Genomic DNA, 18,213 nt, shown 5'->3' on the forward strand with positions numbered 1-18,213 from the left:
GGTATATGAAATTTTGTTTAATCTATGAATATATTTTTTGATAGATGAGCTTCTTGAATGCAACAGATTGTCAGATTCTGTCTGTGAATCAGTCTGCCTATCTGTATATTTTAATTGAGGAGTTGAGCTCATTAACAATGAGAGTTATTAATGAAATTGTTGAGTTATACCTAACATTGCTTCCTTTTTCTGTTGATGACTCCATTGTTTTTCTTTGAGTTTTTTGTTATTGTTTATCTCTTTGCCTTCCTTGATATATTCATTCCATGTGAATTTTAGGCTTTGTAGGTTTCTTTGTCTCTCTCTAGGACAGTGGTGACAAATCTGTAGTACACATGCTGTAAGTGGCTGTTTGTTCTAAGTGAGAGCTCTAAAAGGTTCACCATCACTGATCTAGGATATTCTTAAATATTTTCTGGAGTGCTAGTTTGGTGTCTATGAATCTCTTAAGTTTTTCTTTCTTGTGGAATGTCTTTATTTCTCCATCTATGTTGAAAGAAAGCTTTGCTGTGTATGTTAATCTGGGTTGGAAGTTGCTTATGTTTAGGGTTTGAAATAATATACTCTAAGCTCTCCTGGATTATAAATTTTGTGTTAAGGAGTCATCTATAGTCAGTCCTAAGGTGTTTAACCTTTGTATATACATAATTTGCTTTTCTCTGAGAGCTTTTAAAATTCTGGCTTTTTGTTGGATATCCAGAATTTTGACTAAGATGCATCATGGGGATCTTCTTTCTTCATCATAGTGGATGTTCTTTAAGTCTCATTTACTTTGCATCTTAACATTTTTCCTTATACTTCAAATGTTTTTGATTAGGATTTCTGTAAACAAATTTTTTATCTTCCTATTTTTCTTTAACTCCATTTAGCCTACGTTGGTTATCTTAGTATTGTCTGATAGCTGATGGGTGAAATTTTCTGGTTTCTTATTATTTTTAAGGTTTTTCAGTAATTCATCATCATTTACAAATTTATCCTTGACTTCAGAAACCCCATCTTAACATTGATCATTCTTCAATTTATGAAATCTAGACATTTTTCTATTTCCAGTATTTTATATTTGATTCCTTTTTTGTGGAAGCTACATCTTTGATAAATTTGTCATCCATGTTTTGAGCTGTTTTGGTCAGCTCTTCAAATTTTTTGTTTCTTTCTCCCATGTCTATTCGTCATTTTACATAATTTCCATGAACTTTTGGGTCATGTCCTCTTTGAACTCAATAAATTTCTTTACATCTTTAATATATTCATAAAGCTCAGCTACCTGGTATGCACCTACCTTGACTTCCTTGGGAGAGTTGTGATCTTTTGGAGACCTTTTGTTGTCTTGTTTTCATATGTTAAACTTTACGTTTATGCTTCACCCATTATTGTTATTAGCAGTTGGTCTGTGATGTGGAAGGTAAAGGGAAGTGAAGAGTTGGAAGAAAGGGTGAAAGAGGAGTGTAAATCACTAGGAGGAGAGTCAGGTAGGAGAAATAATATAATATTAGACAAGGGTTGATTACTTTGGGGGTCTTTTATAGTTGGAGCGAAGGGTTAATGTTGAGGGCCATAGGAAGATATTTCTTAGGGAGAGAATAATATAATATTAGACAAGGGTTGATTACTTTGGGGGTCTTTTATAGTTGGAGCGAAGGGTTAATGTTGAGGGCCATAGGAAGATATTTCTTAGGGAGAGAATAGGTAGGAGGAGGCTGGTGTAAATTGAGATTGAGGAGAGCTGCGAGATTGTCATAACCGGTTGATATATTTGTGCACCTACATCGTGAAGAAGAGGAAAGGGAAAACAAGGGGCTAGGTAAGATAAAGAAGAGTGAAAAGGATAGAATAGAGAGGACAGAGGTTAAAATGAGAGAAGATAGGAATAAATGACAGAGCAGGTAAGAGGAAAAAACTTGAGAGATTTATAGTATGAGAAACAAGTAAAAATTAGAAGCTACTAATAAAAAGGAATAGGGAGAAGAGAAGAGAAGAAAAAAAAATAACTGATCCAATACAAAAAAATTAACAACAAAGAAAAAATCCAAAGGGGTACCAGATCAAGCACTCTAAGAGACTGTATGTGCAGTTCTCATATGACCGCTATGCCGTAAAGCCTGAATGCCCACACAATTTAGTTGTGGTCTAATTGCAGGCAGTCACATCAGTTTTATCCTCTCTTTCCTTGCAGTCATAGCCCAAACTATCTCAGGCTCAAGAATTCCTCCCTCCAGCCAGTATGCAGGATCTGACATGTTCCTGGGTTTAGCTTAGGGACTCCCTCCCCCAAGATGGAGGTGGACTCACCCGGTGCCAGGTGAACTTGGCAGGTGCAGTTCACTTGTTTATCATCTATTTGCCCAGAGTCAGGGTATGGGGAGATTTTCCATGCCTGTGGTCCATTATTATATTCTTTAAAATAATAATAAAATAACTGAAACATCTATACATTTCCTTTTTAACATTGTAAATGATAGGGAAAGGGCAAGCTAATCTCCATAATGCTCTTCAGAGTATCTAAAAACGCTGTTACCTCAGGTATCTAACACGACTCACTTCTCTTCCCTCTCCTCCTGTCTACTTGTCAATCTTTTCCTGTTCTATCTCTTGTTCTTTCTTTTTCTTTTCCTCCTCCCCTTCTCCTTGTCCTCTTCCTCCCTTCTTTATCTTTTCTTCCTTCTTGTTCCTCTGCCTCCTCCTGTTCATCTTCTTAATTTGTGCTCAGTACTTCATCTAGGGATGATCATAATCACGAGTGATACATTATTGAAAAATTTATATCCTGAATGTTGAAAATTTAAAATCCACAACTCCACTTGTAAAGAAAGAGCTGTCTAAGAGTTACAGAAAGCTGAATTTTGGAGACGGGATCAGTGTGTTTTCAGTTACACTATATACAGATAGTTGCCAAATTACTCAAATGTGTACTACACCCCCCACTTTGCAAGTAGTGGTATTTTCCCTCAAAAAATACCCTTCTTTAGAAAATGAAAAGAATTTGACAGGCTCAGCCACCTTCATTATCAGAGGCATTCGCTGATACAGTTCTTCCAGTGTTACAAAGCACATTAAATGGAGACTCTTTCTGTTTAGAGATATTGACTATCAAGAAATACACATACTCCTAAAGTAAGCATGGAAAACTAGTATATCCTTTACTTTGGCTATGTATGCCATTTTCAAAATGGTCCTTATTATTATTTTTTTGTGTATATTTCTTTCTTTCTTTTTTCTTTTTTTGTTGTAGTCCTGGGGATTGTTACCAGAGCTTTTATACTAAGCTACCTTCCCAACCCTATCTGTCTGTCTTTCTGTCTGTCTATCTATATTTTGAGACAAGTTCTTAAGTCACTAGGTTTCTTAGGGTGGATTAAACTTGGATTCTCCTGCTTCAGCTTTCCAGAGTGCTAGAATCATAGACATGCACTACCATGATGACCTGTGTGTGTGTATTTGTGTATATATAATTTATGTCCCATCTGGATCCTAAAATTTTAAAACATATCTGTTTCTGTTTATATTAATGCCTGGATAACACGTAGCACTGTATAAAATGTTTATATGGGCATTTAGTAGATTATTTATTTATTTATTTATTTTTGTTTTTTTGAGACAGGGTCTCATTATGTAGTTGAGACTGACCTAGAACTCACTATGTAGCCCAGGCTGGTTTTGAACTTGCAGTGATCCTCCTGCCTCAGCCTTCTGAGTGCTGGGATTACAGGTGTGCACCACCACGCCCAGCTTAGTAGACTTTTTATAAGAAAATGGACTTCAATTGAATTACAAAACCATAATGACTGACCAAAATCACTGATTAGGTGAAATCAGAGTTTCTGAAAATGAATTTCAGTGTAATGTCAATAAAGTTTGTTTTTTCATTCAGTCCAGTGCTTTTGGCAGAAAATTCAGATGGATGGATTCACTGCACGATACAGCAATGGAAAGCATCAGTTTAAAAATACATTATTTGTCTATGTCAACAATTTTTCCAGCTAATGAATTTTCAAGAATGCTCAATGAATAAAACCACAAATACCTGAAAAAGTTAGTGAAATTGCTGACTGGCTTGAAAATAACTATGTGCACAGCAGGAAAAGAAGACAATTCAGTGGTGCTGCGGATCCACCACCAAATAGTCTGTATATGGATGCATAGAGAAGGATTCCTGAATGTCTTTGTATCAGTCAGCCTTCCCATCACTGGGACACAACACCTGACACCCACAACATAAAGGAAGGGAGGCTTAATTTGGCTCACAGCTTTAGGGAATTCAGTAGGTAACTGGCAGGCTCCAAGGCAGGAACATCATGGTTGAAGGGCCTGGCTGGAGCAAAACTGCTTAGTTCATGGCTGCTGGCAAGAAGAGAAGGGGAGCGGTGGTTGAGAAGGAGCCAGCATCAAGATATACTACTTGGTGAAGGGAGGGCAGGGACAAGGGGAAAAATGAGAATCAAGACCTATTATGTAAAGGTACAGAATCCCAATGATGAATGTAACTGTATTGTATACCTAGATTGTACCAATAAACTCAATTAAAAAAAAACATGAAAAAAAAAGATATACTACTTGGGTTCACGCCTGCATGACCACCCAGACACTTCCATAAGTGTGCCGAGTCAGTCTCCTGGGTAGCTCCCAAGCCAATGAAGTTGATATAATCAAGCTTAACGCATACAGTCCACGACATAGAAGCAAAGCCCAGAACATGAGAAAATAGGGAATGTTGATCTCAGTGTATATCAAATCATGAAAAAAGCAAAGAGCAGCACCATATAAAAAGTGAATGAGTCAGTGTATTCTCTGAGGAGAGCCATGTCCTGAAAGAATTAGACTCATGATGCAATACTTCCAAATGCAATTAGTGATCATAAGATTTAGCCAACTTGTGTAGACAACATATGTACAGTTTCCCATAATATAGGGTTGTAATAGACTTTTTTGTATGTTCAACTTTCTTACTAGTTTTTTAATTCTAATATTTACAATTTTTAATATTATTTTTACAACTCGTTTATTGATATGTTTCTTTTCACATAATTTCTAATGCTAGAGATTTAAATTGTGTAAAGAGGTATAAGTTGTATAAAGAATTTCATGGAGGTATTTTTAATGAATATATATTTTTTTTGCAGATTCATTTTACAGAAGTGCCTTATGTCATTGCTGACTTTGTATTTAAGCATTGTATATGTGCATAAAAATGTTGAGACTTCTTTAAATTTAGAGATATTCTTCTTATACATGCGTATCTGTGGAAGATAAAGTTTCTTGAGAACTCAACTCTTTGGGTGATTATTTACAGTGGTAACTCATCTTGTATTTAATCAGTATTGACAAAAGATTTAGGTTTTCTGTCATGGAATTTCAGATGACTGTTGTTATAGAGTTGGGTGTACATAAAGACCAACCATAGTGATAGGTGTTCATCCTTTATGCTTTTGACATTTCTTTATGAATACTATTTCTCTGCTGATAACATACCTGTGTGACTATCCTTGGCATACTCTAGTGTTTATACTTATAAAAACATTCATGTTGTTATTGTCTATTTTTTTTATAATGGTCTATGAAATGCTTTGTAAAGATTTTATGTTTCTCAAATAAACTTCCTTTGTAAAACTGTCAATGAATGTCTTTTAAAAATTTTTAAAATTGTTTTTTCTAAAATTTTTTTCTGGGATTTTGATTCTTTGAGATATTAAACTGGGGATTTTGATCTTTCAGGATTTTAGCATTTGGGCTTGTGCCTTCAGGATTATTGTCCAAAAGTCACTTTATCAATGAACTCTTCCTTTACCACTGTATGTATAAAACTTAGCTCTATACACACAGGTCTCTGGGCCTGGCTTTCCCTCTCTGCAAGCATCTGCTTTTTATTCCCTGTAGGCACTTGGTAGCAATAGCAGCATTATATATTTTTTCTTTAGTTCTCTCTCCCGCAACTTGGCTACCACATAGGAGGGGAAGGTCATTTTTGTTTTAATAGATGCTTTATATCTAGTGATAGAAGTAGTCCTGTACACAATAATTGAGATAAATTTAAAAAAAGAATGAAATTCTTATCTGTACCATTCATGAAAGCCTTGACATTTACAAAATAATTAATTTTACATTTAAATTACAGGAACAGGAAACAGTTCTTCCTTCAAGGCATGCAGTACCTGAAGTAATAGAAGACTTTCTCTGCAATTTCCTGATCAAAATGGGGATGACCAGAACTCTTGATTGCTTTCAGTCTGAATGGTAAATGATTACATGAATAAATGTTCTCTGGCAATACTAACAGCATTCAACACTCACTCTTTTAACTCCCTTAACAGATTAAGTTTTGGAAAGAAACTCACCATGGTGTTATTGTCTTATCCTTTTAATATATTCCCGGATTGTTTTACTAATATTTCATTAGTGGGGCATTGAAATATATTTTTTATCTCCAAACTAAGATTTTTTAATAGTGAGATTTTTTCAGAAATTTTCAGTGGTGTTCTAGTAGGTTGAATAAGGTCCCATCTCTCACTGCCAAATACATCTATATCGCAATCCTTGGAACTTGCAAAAACAACTTTTAATTTGTGATCAAGTTAGAAATTCCTTTGAGATAGAAAGATCATCCTGAGTTACCTAGGTGCCCCTGATAAAGGTGTGATATTTAAAAAAAAATTTTGTTGGTACACATTTGCTGTACATAAAGATTACATTTATCATGGGGAATTGGTGTATGTACATAACACAGCTCAATTCTTTTTACTTCATCTTTCCCTCATATATGAGAAACAATGCAGTATTTTAAGATTTGAAACACAAGTAGTGGGACATATTTTATTTTTCTCAATAAATGGTGCTGGAGATTGGACATCTGTGTGGAAAAAAACACCTTCAACCCTAAATTATGCCATATGTAAAATATTAATTTTAGGTAAATCACAAATGGAAATTTCAAATATAAAACACTTCAAAAGATTCTAGAAATATGACAGTAGCTTATGATATACTCATATACTATTAAGCAGTGATAAAATGGAAAATTATTGGTAACCAGGATAATATGGATGAATCTAAAAAACATCCTAAGCAGAAAACATAAACACAAAAAATACATGCTACATGATTTCATTTGTTAGTGGTTCAAAAAAGCAAATTAATCTATATTTTAGTAGAATAGTAGGAACCCTGAAAAGGTATGTATTGAATAACAACATGAAGCAGGAAGAATACACTTCTTTAAAAAAATAATTTTATTGGTACATTTCAGGTATATAATATAATGACATTAATCATTGGAAATTTGTACCTTTTCATAACCCATCTTGATTCTCCTTTTCCCATTACCCTGCCTTCCCTTTAACCCCTCCACTCCTCCCTATTTACAGAGACTTTGCTTCCATCTTTTCACTTTCCCTTACTAATTCAGTTCCCTTCTTTCCTTTTCCCTACCTCCCAATTACCTTTCCCCTTTGCCCCTTTTCTTCCTATTTCACATTATCTACCCCACCAACATTTTTTATTGGTTGATTTCATGATAGTGCCTATTCTTTCTGGGGTGAGGTGGAATTTCAGTGTTGTTTTCTTTTGCATCTCTTGAATGACCAGTGATGATGAACATTTTTTCTTATATTTATTTGTTATTTCTACTTCTTTTTTGAGAAATGTCCGTTCATGTCATATGCCCGTTTTTGGATTGCGTCTTTAAATTTGGGAGGTCTGATATTTGAAAAGCTCTTTATATATTTTAGATAGTGGAGCCTTGTCTGAGGAATAGCTTGTGAAAATTTTTTCCACATTGTGGGTTGTCTCTTCACACTGTTGGTGGTTTCTCTTGCTGTGCAGAAGCTTTTTGATAAGAAGAGATCCCATTTGTGGATTGTGCTAATTCATAGGGAACAGAGGTTTTGTATATACAATCTTTTCTTACACTAGTGTCTTCTAGAGTTCTACCTAACCTCTCTTCCAGGTGGTTTAGTGTTTCTGTTTTAATATTTAGATATTTAATCCATTTTGATTTTAGTTTAGTGCATGGGGAGAGATAAAGGTCTAGTTTTAATCTTTGGCAAGTTGAAAACTAATTTTTCCAGCACCATTCATTAAAGAGGCTATCTTTCCTCTAGTGAGGGTATTTGGCTCCTTTTTTGAAGATGAGGTGGCTGAGAGTGTCTGGAGTTATTTCTGCATCTTCTCATCTGTTCCACTGTTCTTCAGGTCTGTTTCTTTGCCAGTATCATTCCGTTTTTATCATAGCAGCTTTGTAGCATAGTTTCAAGTTGTGGATTGTGATACCCCCTAACTTCTCTTTATTGCCTAGAATTGTTTTTGCTATTCAAGATCTCTTCTTGTTCCAAATGAATTTTTTGATTGCTTTCTCAAGGTCTGTGAAGTGTATGGTGTTGGAATTTCAATTGAGATTTCATTGGATCTATATAGCAGTTTTTGAAGTATGGCCATTTTCACCAGGTTGGTTCTTCCTACCCAGGAAAGTATGTCTTTCTATTTTCTGATATCCTTTTCAATCTCTTTTTTCAGAGTGCTATAGTTTTTAGAGTAGAGGACTTTGATTTCTTTCTGTAAGGCTGATTCCTAGGTATTTCATTTTTCTGGATGCTGTTGACGAAAGAATTGTTTGCCCCATTTCTCTCTCAGTGAGTCTGTTTACATACAGGAACACTATTGATTTTTGTGTGTTGACCTTTTATCTAGCTACTTTACTGAATTTTAGAAGACTTTTGGTGGAGTTCTTTGGGTCTTCTATATAGGGTGTCATCTTCAAATAATAACAGTTTGACTTCATTTCCTGTATTTACTGCTTTTATTTCTATCTCTTGTCTAATTGCTGTGGCTAATGTTTCCAAAAATGTTGAACAGCATTGGTGATAGTGGACATCCTTGTCTTGTTCTTCCTGATTTTAGTGTGAAGGATTTTAGTGTTTGACTATTTAGTATGATATTGGCTGTTGGTTTTTCATAGATGGTTTTTATCAGATTGAGGTAGAGACCATTTATTCCAATTTTTTGAAGGGTTTTTATAATACATGCTGGAATTTATTGGATTTTGTTGAATGCTTTGTTGAATGCTTTTTCTGCATCTACTGAGATGATCCTATGGTTTGTGTCCTTGGCTCTATTGATATAGTGTATTTCATTTATTGATTTGCATATGTTGAACCATCTGTGCATCCCTGGGATGAGTCCCACTTGGTCAGGGTGTATGATCTTGATGATATTCTACATTCTATTTGCCTGTGTCTTATTAAGGATTTAATGATTTATTAAGGATTTAAAGATTAAGCATCTATGTTCATTAATGAGATTGGCCTATAGTTTTCTTTTTTGGTTGGGTCATTCTCCGCTTTTGGAATCAAGATGATGCTTGCTTCCAGGAATGAATTTGGGAGTATTGCTTCACTTTCAATTTCATTGAAGAGTAAACAATAATTAATCAAGATGATGCTTGCTTCCAGGAATGAATTTGGGAGTATTGCTTCACTTTCAATTTCATTGAAGAGTTTAAACAATAATGGCAGTACTTTCTCGCTAAATGTCTTGTAGAATTGAACAATGAAGCCATCAAGGACCAGACTTTTCTTAGTTCCTAAGATTTTAATTATGCTTTCAGTTTCATTGATTGATATTGGGTCATCAGAATTTTTAGGTTTTTTGATAAGGTTGGCCAAGGGTTTTTCAATTTTGTTTATTCTTTCAAAGAACCAACTATTGGCTTTATTGATTTTTTTGTATCATTCTATTAGTCTCCATTACATTGATTTATGCTCTGGTCTTTATAATTATTTCCTTTGTATGAGCTTTGTGTTTGTACTGCTCCTTTTCTAGAAGCTTGAGGTTCATCATTAGGTTGTTTAATTGAGCTACTAATAAGAATATTCATTGCTATGAATTTCCCTTATAAGACTACTTTCATTGTATCCCATAGATTCCAATATGTTGTATTGTCATTGTTATTTAATTGTAGGAACTGTCTGATATCTTCTTTAATTTCCTGCGTGACCCACTGGTTATCCATCAGTGTGTTGTTCAATTTCCATATATTTATGAAATTCTCCTGGTTTCTTTTGCTATTGATCTCCAATTTCATTTGCACTATGGTCTAATAATATACAGGGGATAGCTTCAATTCCTTTACACTTGTTTAAGCAGTTCTGTAAGAGAGTATGTGGTCCATTTTGGGGAATGACCTACATGCAGCTAAGAATGTGTATTCTGATTTTGTGTGGGCTGAAACACTCTGTAAACATCTGTTAAGTTCACTTGTTGAAGAGTTTCATTGAGTTCTAGTATTTTGTTTTTTACTCTCTAGTTGGTCTATTTGTGACAGTGGGGTATTGTGGTACCCCACTATTATTGTATTAGTGCTTATTTGATTTTTCATGTCAGTTAGTATTTGTTGTATAGTTGTATATAGTTTTTGGTGCATAGATATTTATGGTTGTCATCTCTTCCTCTTGGACTATTCACTTTAGAAGGATGTAGTGTTCTTCTTTGTCTCATTCAGTGTTGGTTTGAAATCCACTTGATCTGCTAAGAGGATAGCTATGCCTGCTTTTTTTTGTGTGTGTTCCTGTTGTATGGAATATTTATTGTTTTCCACCATTTAACTTTAAGTCTATGAGTTTCCTTTTGAATTAAGTGTGTTTCTTTTATGTAGCATATTGTTGGATCTTGTTTCTTTACCCATTTTGCCAGTCGATTTCATTTGATTGGTGAATTGAGGCCATTAACATATACTGATACATATTAACTTATCCTTGTCATTTCTGTTTCATTTTGTTGGATTCTCCCACTTTGCATTTAATTTCTTGTGCCTGACAAATTTATTGTACTGGGCTTTCTGGGGTTGTGATCCTCATTGTCTTTTCCTAAGATATTGTTTCAAATTTTTTTGGAGTGCTGGTTTTGTATTCATGAAGTTCCTAAGGTGCTCTTTGTCATTAAAGTATTTTATTTTTTCCATCAGTTTTGAAAGATAGTTTTGCAGGGTACAACAATCTGCATTGGAGGTTCTTTGGTCAGGGCAAGGCCCTGGCTGGGATCTGACTACAGCTGTGTCACTCTGGTCCACACCCAAATGCACCTTTTTCACTGATAAAATGTTCCATATGTGAATTTTGGTGACATGTATCTCTATATTCATATATAAAAAACTATCAAACTCTACATTTAAGACTTATAAAACTTACTGTATATAAATTATATGTCATTAAATTTTGAAAGACTTAAAATACTTTGAAATAACACAGTTTACACAAATGGATAGAAACCTTTTCATCTCCCCTTCTGGAACCACAGCAGAGGCACTTGAATGCTTTCACACATAATCAGAATATTGATTAGAAGGACATTTTAATGAAATATCTTTCCCAAATATTCAAGTTTAACTGATTTTCAGAAAGTTAAAAAGAAATATCTCCTGGAGTTATATATTAGTTAAAAGCTATTTTATAAATTATTTTTGTACATTTTTACATAATTATTAATTGGTGTAATTTCTTGTAACTAGTCATTTTACTAGTAGAACTTGTTTATTTGCATTATTTATAGTGAAAATGCTTACATTGCTCTACTTATAGAATTGATTAATTTAGGGTCAGAGATTTAGCTCAGTGGTGTTGCCTCCTGCCTTGCAAGTGTTGATACAAAAATAAAATAAAAAAAGAAATTGAATAATTTACTTTCAGTAATCTTTATTTGGAAGTAAAACTGTATTTTCAAACATTACCTATAAACAAATTTTCTTGTTATAGTTGAATATTTTAATAATTTATTGATTATGAAACTCAGTAGACATGCTGTCTTTATTTCTTTTCAATAATAATTATGTCATGTTTTTGGATTCTTAACATGCTATAAAGAAATATTTTATTAAATGACTGGATATTAAGTAAGTTTATTCTTTAATAGTAATTGCATATTATAGGAAGAGGGATTCATATAATACATAAAGGTGTTTATAGAGGTTTTGTATTAAATCTGTGTTTTCAATCTAGGTTTAATTAGTGAATTTTCAACTATACAACTGTGATATAATTTTTACATTTTGCTTTTTTGTTTTTTATTTACTAAGAACATGAACATAGGAATTATCAATTTCATTATTTTAGTTGCACATCCAAAGTTAATAAATTTAATGATAAGAACTGTATTAGTCAGCTTTCTTGCTGCATGGACACAATATGCGACACCCACAACTTAAAGGAGGAGAAGTTTGATTTAGGTTATAGTTTCAGGGGAATAAGTCCAAGGTAGGTGGCTCAAAAGCAAAAGCATCACTATGGAAGGGTATGACAGAGCAGAGATGCCTAGTTCATGACAGCCAGGAAGCACAGCAGAGGAACTTTTAGAGAGGAATGGGTCGGGGATCATATATGGTAACCAAGGTCATGTTTCTGTGACCCACTCAGACACACCCAGAATTGTGCTCTGCCAGGCTCCTGGAGCCAATTAAGTTTTTACAGTTAACTGTCACGAGAACCAACTGTTATTACAGTCTAAGAAAGTATAAGTTTGGTGGTAGGAAAACAATATTCTGTCTTTTAAATAAGGATAGTGTGTAAATAAAAATGATTTAAATAGTCCCTAGAAAATTATTACATATGTACTAGAAAATAAATTTTTTGAAAAATAGTCCTAAGTCAATTTGCATATTATTAATTAGATGAAAAATGAATATGATTTAATTACCTTTTTCTCTTATTAAGAGTGTGTATTAGAACATGTAGTATGTACATATTAGGTCAGTCTAAAGTATGAAATGATTCTTTTAGAAAAATCTCTGTCCAATTACAGTGGTAGTGTAGTTCATGAGCTTAATTGTTCCATGATTGTGGGGAAGATAGCCATGTTCATATTTATACGGGGAAGCTGGTCACAGTTATGTTTATTACCTAATGTGGAGTTTGGAAATAGAAGCAAAATTTTTTCTAGTGCTTCTGCTCATGAACCAAATTGATTGTGAACAGAAGCGTTTGTGAGCTGAGGTATTACTGTATATTCTTAACCATTAGGTAATTATTGTCACATTATCCTTTTAAAATGAGTAATATGAATTGATGAGGTGGCATTCCAGAAAACTAAGATAGTATTTTGATAAAGAGTCCCCAATAGATATAAAAGATTTAGCATAATTCTACCATCATAAGGTAAAAATTGTGTAATATGTCTCTCCATAGTTGGAGTCCTGTATGCCTCTCATATCTGTATGTCAAATTCTTCCCCTCTGTTTGGGAACTTTTCTGTCATTATTCCTGTGAACAGCTTTTTTAAGTCATTTGCATTTTCTCCTGCTATTTCATAGATACCTATCAGTCTTATGTTATTCTTCTTTGCATCATCTAGGAGTTGTTGGATCGATTTCTCATGATCCTTTGCTATTTTTAAGAGACCTCTCTTTTCATGGTCACTGTCTGTGATCCTATCTTGTATATCTGAGATTCTATCTTTGCAATCTTTTATTCTGTTGTTTACACTTTCAGTAGAGTTTTTAATCTCCTGGATATCTGTTTAAATCTCTTTAATAGATTCCATTTCTTTCCTATGTTGGGCATTCATTGTTTCCATTTCTTTCTTATGCTGGGCCTTCTTGGCTTCTATTATGTTCCTGAGCTCATCTATTTTTTGTCTGTTTCTGTTGTAGAATCATGAATCATGACTTTGATTTTGCTCACCATCTGTATCATTATCTGGGAAATTATTTCTGTTTTGAATTTTTCTAGAGCTTGATTGATCAGTTTTGTAAGTGCCTGTGCTGTGAGTTCTGAGTGTCCTGGAGGTTCACTATCAGGCTTTTCATCCTCCTTTGCCCTACTGTTTGCCATTGGTGAACTGGAAGTCTGTCTTTGTGGCTTAAGTGTTTTCATCTTTATTTTTGCTGTTGAGTTGTCCTTGATTCAATGTCTGGGTCATTAAGTCTTCCTGATATTGTTGAGTCCCAGCCTTTGATTCTCTAATGATTCATAGACATTCCATTTTCATAATAGATGAAACAACTGGTCAAATCAATCCCTATCCTTTATCCAAACCCATACAATCAGGAACACAATAGGATCAATCACCACCCTTTATAGCCGGCCATGCCTCTGCAGAGTGCCTCCAAGGACTGCCACAATCAGGTTATCTGAGAGCAGGGATGGGGTGGGAAGGGGAGGCAGTGCTCAGTAGTGCCCCTTCTGGCACTGGATCAAGAGCAATGGTGCCCTCAGGAAAATGTGCATATCCACAGACCCTTAGATTCGGCTGTGGGTGGCGGAGGGAGATCTGAAGTCCAAGCCAGCCACTTCCCCGAAACTCAACCTCTTGGTGGTGGGTCAGGAGCAATCTATAAGAATTCTTTTAAAGCTATTCTTCTTTCTTCAGTTGATTAGGAGTTGACTTCTGGTTATATGTCATGTAAATTTTGTCTTTGTCCAGCCAGTATTAAATGAAATAGAAAGGGTATAACTTATATTGCTAGCTCTTACTATATTACAGTATCCTAAATTTGAGAACTTAAATACGTCTGCTTAGAATTATGTACTATGAGGTCAAGAAAGTACACATTGTAGGTGTATGTTTCAGTTAAAAATATTAAAAAAATATAGTGTTCTTTAAATGTGAAGGATTTAAAAATATTTTAAACCATGGGCTTATCACTCAGGAACTTACTTTCTGTCTTCTTTTTTGGGGGTACAGACTATTCTCATACATTTATTCACTTAATTCTCCCAACAACTATGTGTATTGGATAACTACTAACATATGTTCATTTTATGGATTAGGAAATAAATTTTGAGAGGTTAGGAAATCTGCCTCAGTAAGTGCCAGCAAGTTACAGCCACTAAGTGGTATGTTCAGCTCAGGCCAGATTCTTCTTGAAGACTAATCCCCTAACCACAATGTTACATTGTAAAATTATACAAGAGAATCTTGAAAATAAATGAATAAAGATGCATATCAGTTTGTCTGGAGATTGAAAAAATATAAGAAATATCTTGATTTAGGATCCAAATTTTTTACCTGTTATCTATATTGTCTTCAGGAATCCTAGAACCAGTAGTAAAGTTTTCAACTCTATTATATTTTCCTGTGAAAGATTATACTTCTATTACATAAATCTTGCTAGAGTTCAGGATTCCATTACCCTCACTGTTAACAGTAATTAAAAGAATTTGTGTAGATAAAATATTTTCCTAAGTCTCTCTGAAAAAAATGGAGGAAAAAAATTCTCATTTTTCTCATTTCATACTCCCCCCTCCTCTTCTTTTCTCCTTTTTTTTTGGTTTTATTTTGTTTTTCTTTGTTTTGTTTTAGAGTGAGTCTTCCTATCTAGTTCATGCTGGCCTCAAACTGATGGTGATACTTCTTCCTCAGTTGCCCAAGTGCTGGGATTTCTGGCATGCACTGCCACATCCAGCTGATGCTTCTTACTCTCTATATCAGTTTTTCCTATCTTATGCCCTGTGATTCAGATAACATCACAGTGAAAAACTCCTCTTTGCCCTTCTGACACTGTTTATATCACTATTGGCAGAATATATTTTTCATTATTTGTGGCTGTGGGTCTTCTCTTGTATATCGAAAATGGTGTGAAAGCTCTTTATGGTTTCCAATGGAAATGTCATCTAGTCTCCATTTCTATAAAATACTAAGTAGTTTATGAGCCTGATGCTAAACATTAAGATTAATGTAAAGTTAATTTAGTTATGATAATCTTTTTCCTCACGTAAGCAATTTTTTAGTCTTATTCTATGGATGAAGGAATATGAGGGCGAAATTAGAAAAAATCCATTAGAAGCACTGCGGACTACTCTAGACAAACCTTACAGGTCCAGAGAGCTTGGAGCAAAATGGTTCAAGCCCTAAAAGATAACCACTTCTAGCCCTGATTTATATATCCTATAAAACTCTCCTTTAAAATTGATGGATAAATAAGGTATTTTCAGAACAAGGAGTACCTCAAGAAATTCATGACCACACATTCGAGAGATGCAGATGAAAACAACACTGAGATTCCACCTCACCCCACAAAGAATGGCTGCTATCAAGAAATCAAACAATAGCAAATATTGGTGAGGTTGTGGAACCTTTCTCCATTGTTGGTGGGAGTGCAGACTGGTGCAACCAGTATGGAAATCAATATGGAGATACCTCAAAGAGCTTGGACTGGAGGTTCCATTTGAACCAGCCATCCCTCTACCGGGTATCTTTCCAAAAGAACTAAAAGAATCATATCACAGTGATGTATGCACACCCATGTGTATAACAGCACAGTTTGTAACAGTAAAACTTGGAAACAGCCCATTTGCTCATCAGTTGGAAACTGGATAAAGAAGATGTTTTTCTATACAATGGAATATTACTCAGCCATAAAGAATGAGAAATTAGAGTCATTCATAGGAAAATGGAAACATATTGAGGATATACTCCTAAGTGAAATAAATAAGTTACACGTGTAAATACTGAATAGTTTCTCTGGTGTGAATAAACAGTAATAGTACATAAGATTCTAATGAGATGACTGACATTGTGAAATGGGAAGAAAAGGTCCAAAGGTGTAGGGAAGGTGGGATGGGTAGGAGAAAGGTAATAAGGGAAAAGAAAAAATGTGAGAAAATGAAAACGTGAAAATAAATTGGTTGTAAATGGGGAGGGGAGGAGGGGTGAAGGGAGGGCAGGTACAAGGGGAGAAAATGAGAACCAATACCTGGCATTTAGAGGTACAAGATCCTAAAAATGAATGTAACTGTACTGTATACATCAAATGTACCAATAAATTTAATAAAAAAAAAAGAAAAGGAAGTTCATCACCACAAAAACAGCATTACAAAAAATTCTTAAGGATATCCTAGAAAGAAACAATGGAAGCAACAATATCAATAAGTCCAAAAAGAATAAATATACATGGTGAGACTAGCAGCTAAGCAAAAGGGCAAAATGAGGAAATTAGCAGCAAGAAAATAATGCAATGACAGGAATTCAGTATCTCTCTGTAATAACTCTCATTGTGAATGGTCTTTATTATTAAAAAAACACAGACAAACAGGATGAGTCAAGAAAGAAAACCCAACAATATGCAGCATATAAAAAACATTTAATTCAGAAAGATGCAGATTAAAATTCAAAGGATGAAAAATAATAGGCCAAGCAATAACAGCACAGAAAAAAGCAGGAGCTGCTATCCTTATTTCAGATAAAGTGGATTTCCAGCTAAGACTGTTCAGAAGAGACAAAGACAGTCACTAGATACTAATTAAGAGAACAATTCAACAGGAAGAGTTCAGTTATAAATGTACCCAAATACTGGTGCACGCAGTTTCATAAAATAAACACTAATTGACATGAAAAAATCAGATAAATATCACTACAATTGTAATGGGACTGCAATAATCCATTGTCACAGATGTACAGATCAGTTAGAAAAAATCAATGAGGAAATATGAGAGTTGAACCAAACCTTTAAACAAATGGACTTAATAGATATCTACAGAGTGTTCCATCTAACAATAAAATACACATTATTTTCAGCATAACATGGAACTTTCTCACAAATTGAGTACATATTAGCCAATAAAACATGCTTAAATGCAAAAGAATTGAAATTATCTCATTCATATTATCAGATCATAGTGCAATGAATCTAGGAATCAATGGCAAAACAAACCATATTAACTATACAAACACATGGAAATTAAACAATACTTTCTTCAATAATCAAATGGTTGGTCACAGATGTAATTAAAGAAGAAATCAGACAGTTTCTGCAATCAAATGATAATGCTAGTGCAACATACCAGAACCTATGGGATGCAATGAAATTAGTCATAAGAGGGAAGTTTATAGAATTGAATTCCCATGTCATAAAAAGAAAATGAATGCAAATGTATAATTTTATGATCCAACTTGATGTCCTAGAAAACAATTCAAACCCAAAGATAATATGAGGATGTAAATAATAAAGATCAAGGTAGAAACTGATGAAATTGGGACAAAAAATTACAACGAATCAATGATTCAAGTAGTTGGTTCTTTGAAAGATTAAAATCAGCAGGTCCTTAGCTAAACTTACCAAAATAAAGAAAGAAAAGACCCAAATCCATACACTTAGAAATGAAAAAGTTGAAATCACAACAGATTCTGCTGAATTCCAGATTATCAGTAACTACTTTGAGACCCTGTACTCTAGTAAAATAGAAAATTCAGCAGAAAAGGATAAATTTCTCTCTCTCTCTCTCAATATATATATATATA

The 18,213-nt window shown here is 34.1% G+C and overlaps 1 protein-coding gene across 7 annotated transcripts in view; it reads left to right on the forward strand.

Annotated features, from left to right (window-relative positions):
• Spag16 (sperm associated antigen 16) overlaps positions 1–18,213 on the forward strand; it is a 1,007,960-nt gene that overhangs the window by 30,518 nt on the left and 959,229 nt on the right. For all 7 annotated transcript variants that reach the window (XM_010616032.2, XM_010616034.1, XM_010616037.2 and 4 more), the window contains one exon: positions 6,110–6,228. In XM_010616032.2, the coding sequence (XP_010614334.1) occupies positions 6,110–6,228 (119 nt within the window). The remainder of the gene's footprint in view (positions 1–6,109; positions 6,229–18,213) is intronic.

Source organism: Fukomys damarensis, unplaced genomic scaffold, assembly GCF_012274545.1.
Source record: "Fukomys damarensis isolate Sample0158 unplaced genomic scaffold, DMR_v1.0_HiC HiC_scaffold_16, whole genome shotgun sequence".
In the NCBI taxonomy this organism is placed as follows: Eukaryota; Metazoa; Chordata; class Mammalia; order Rodentia; family Bathyergidae; genus Fukomys; species Fukomys damarensis.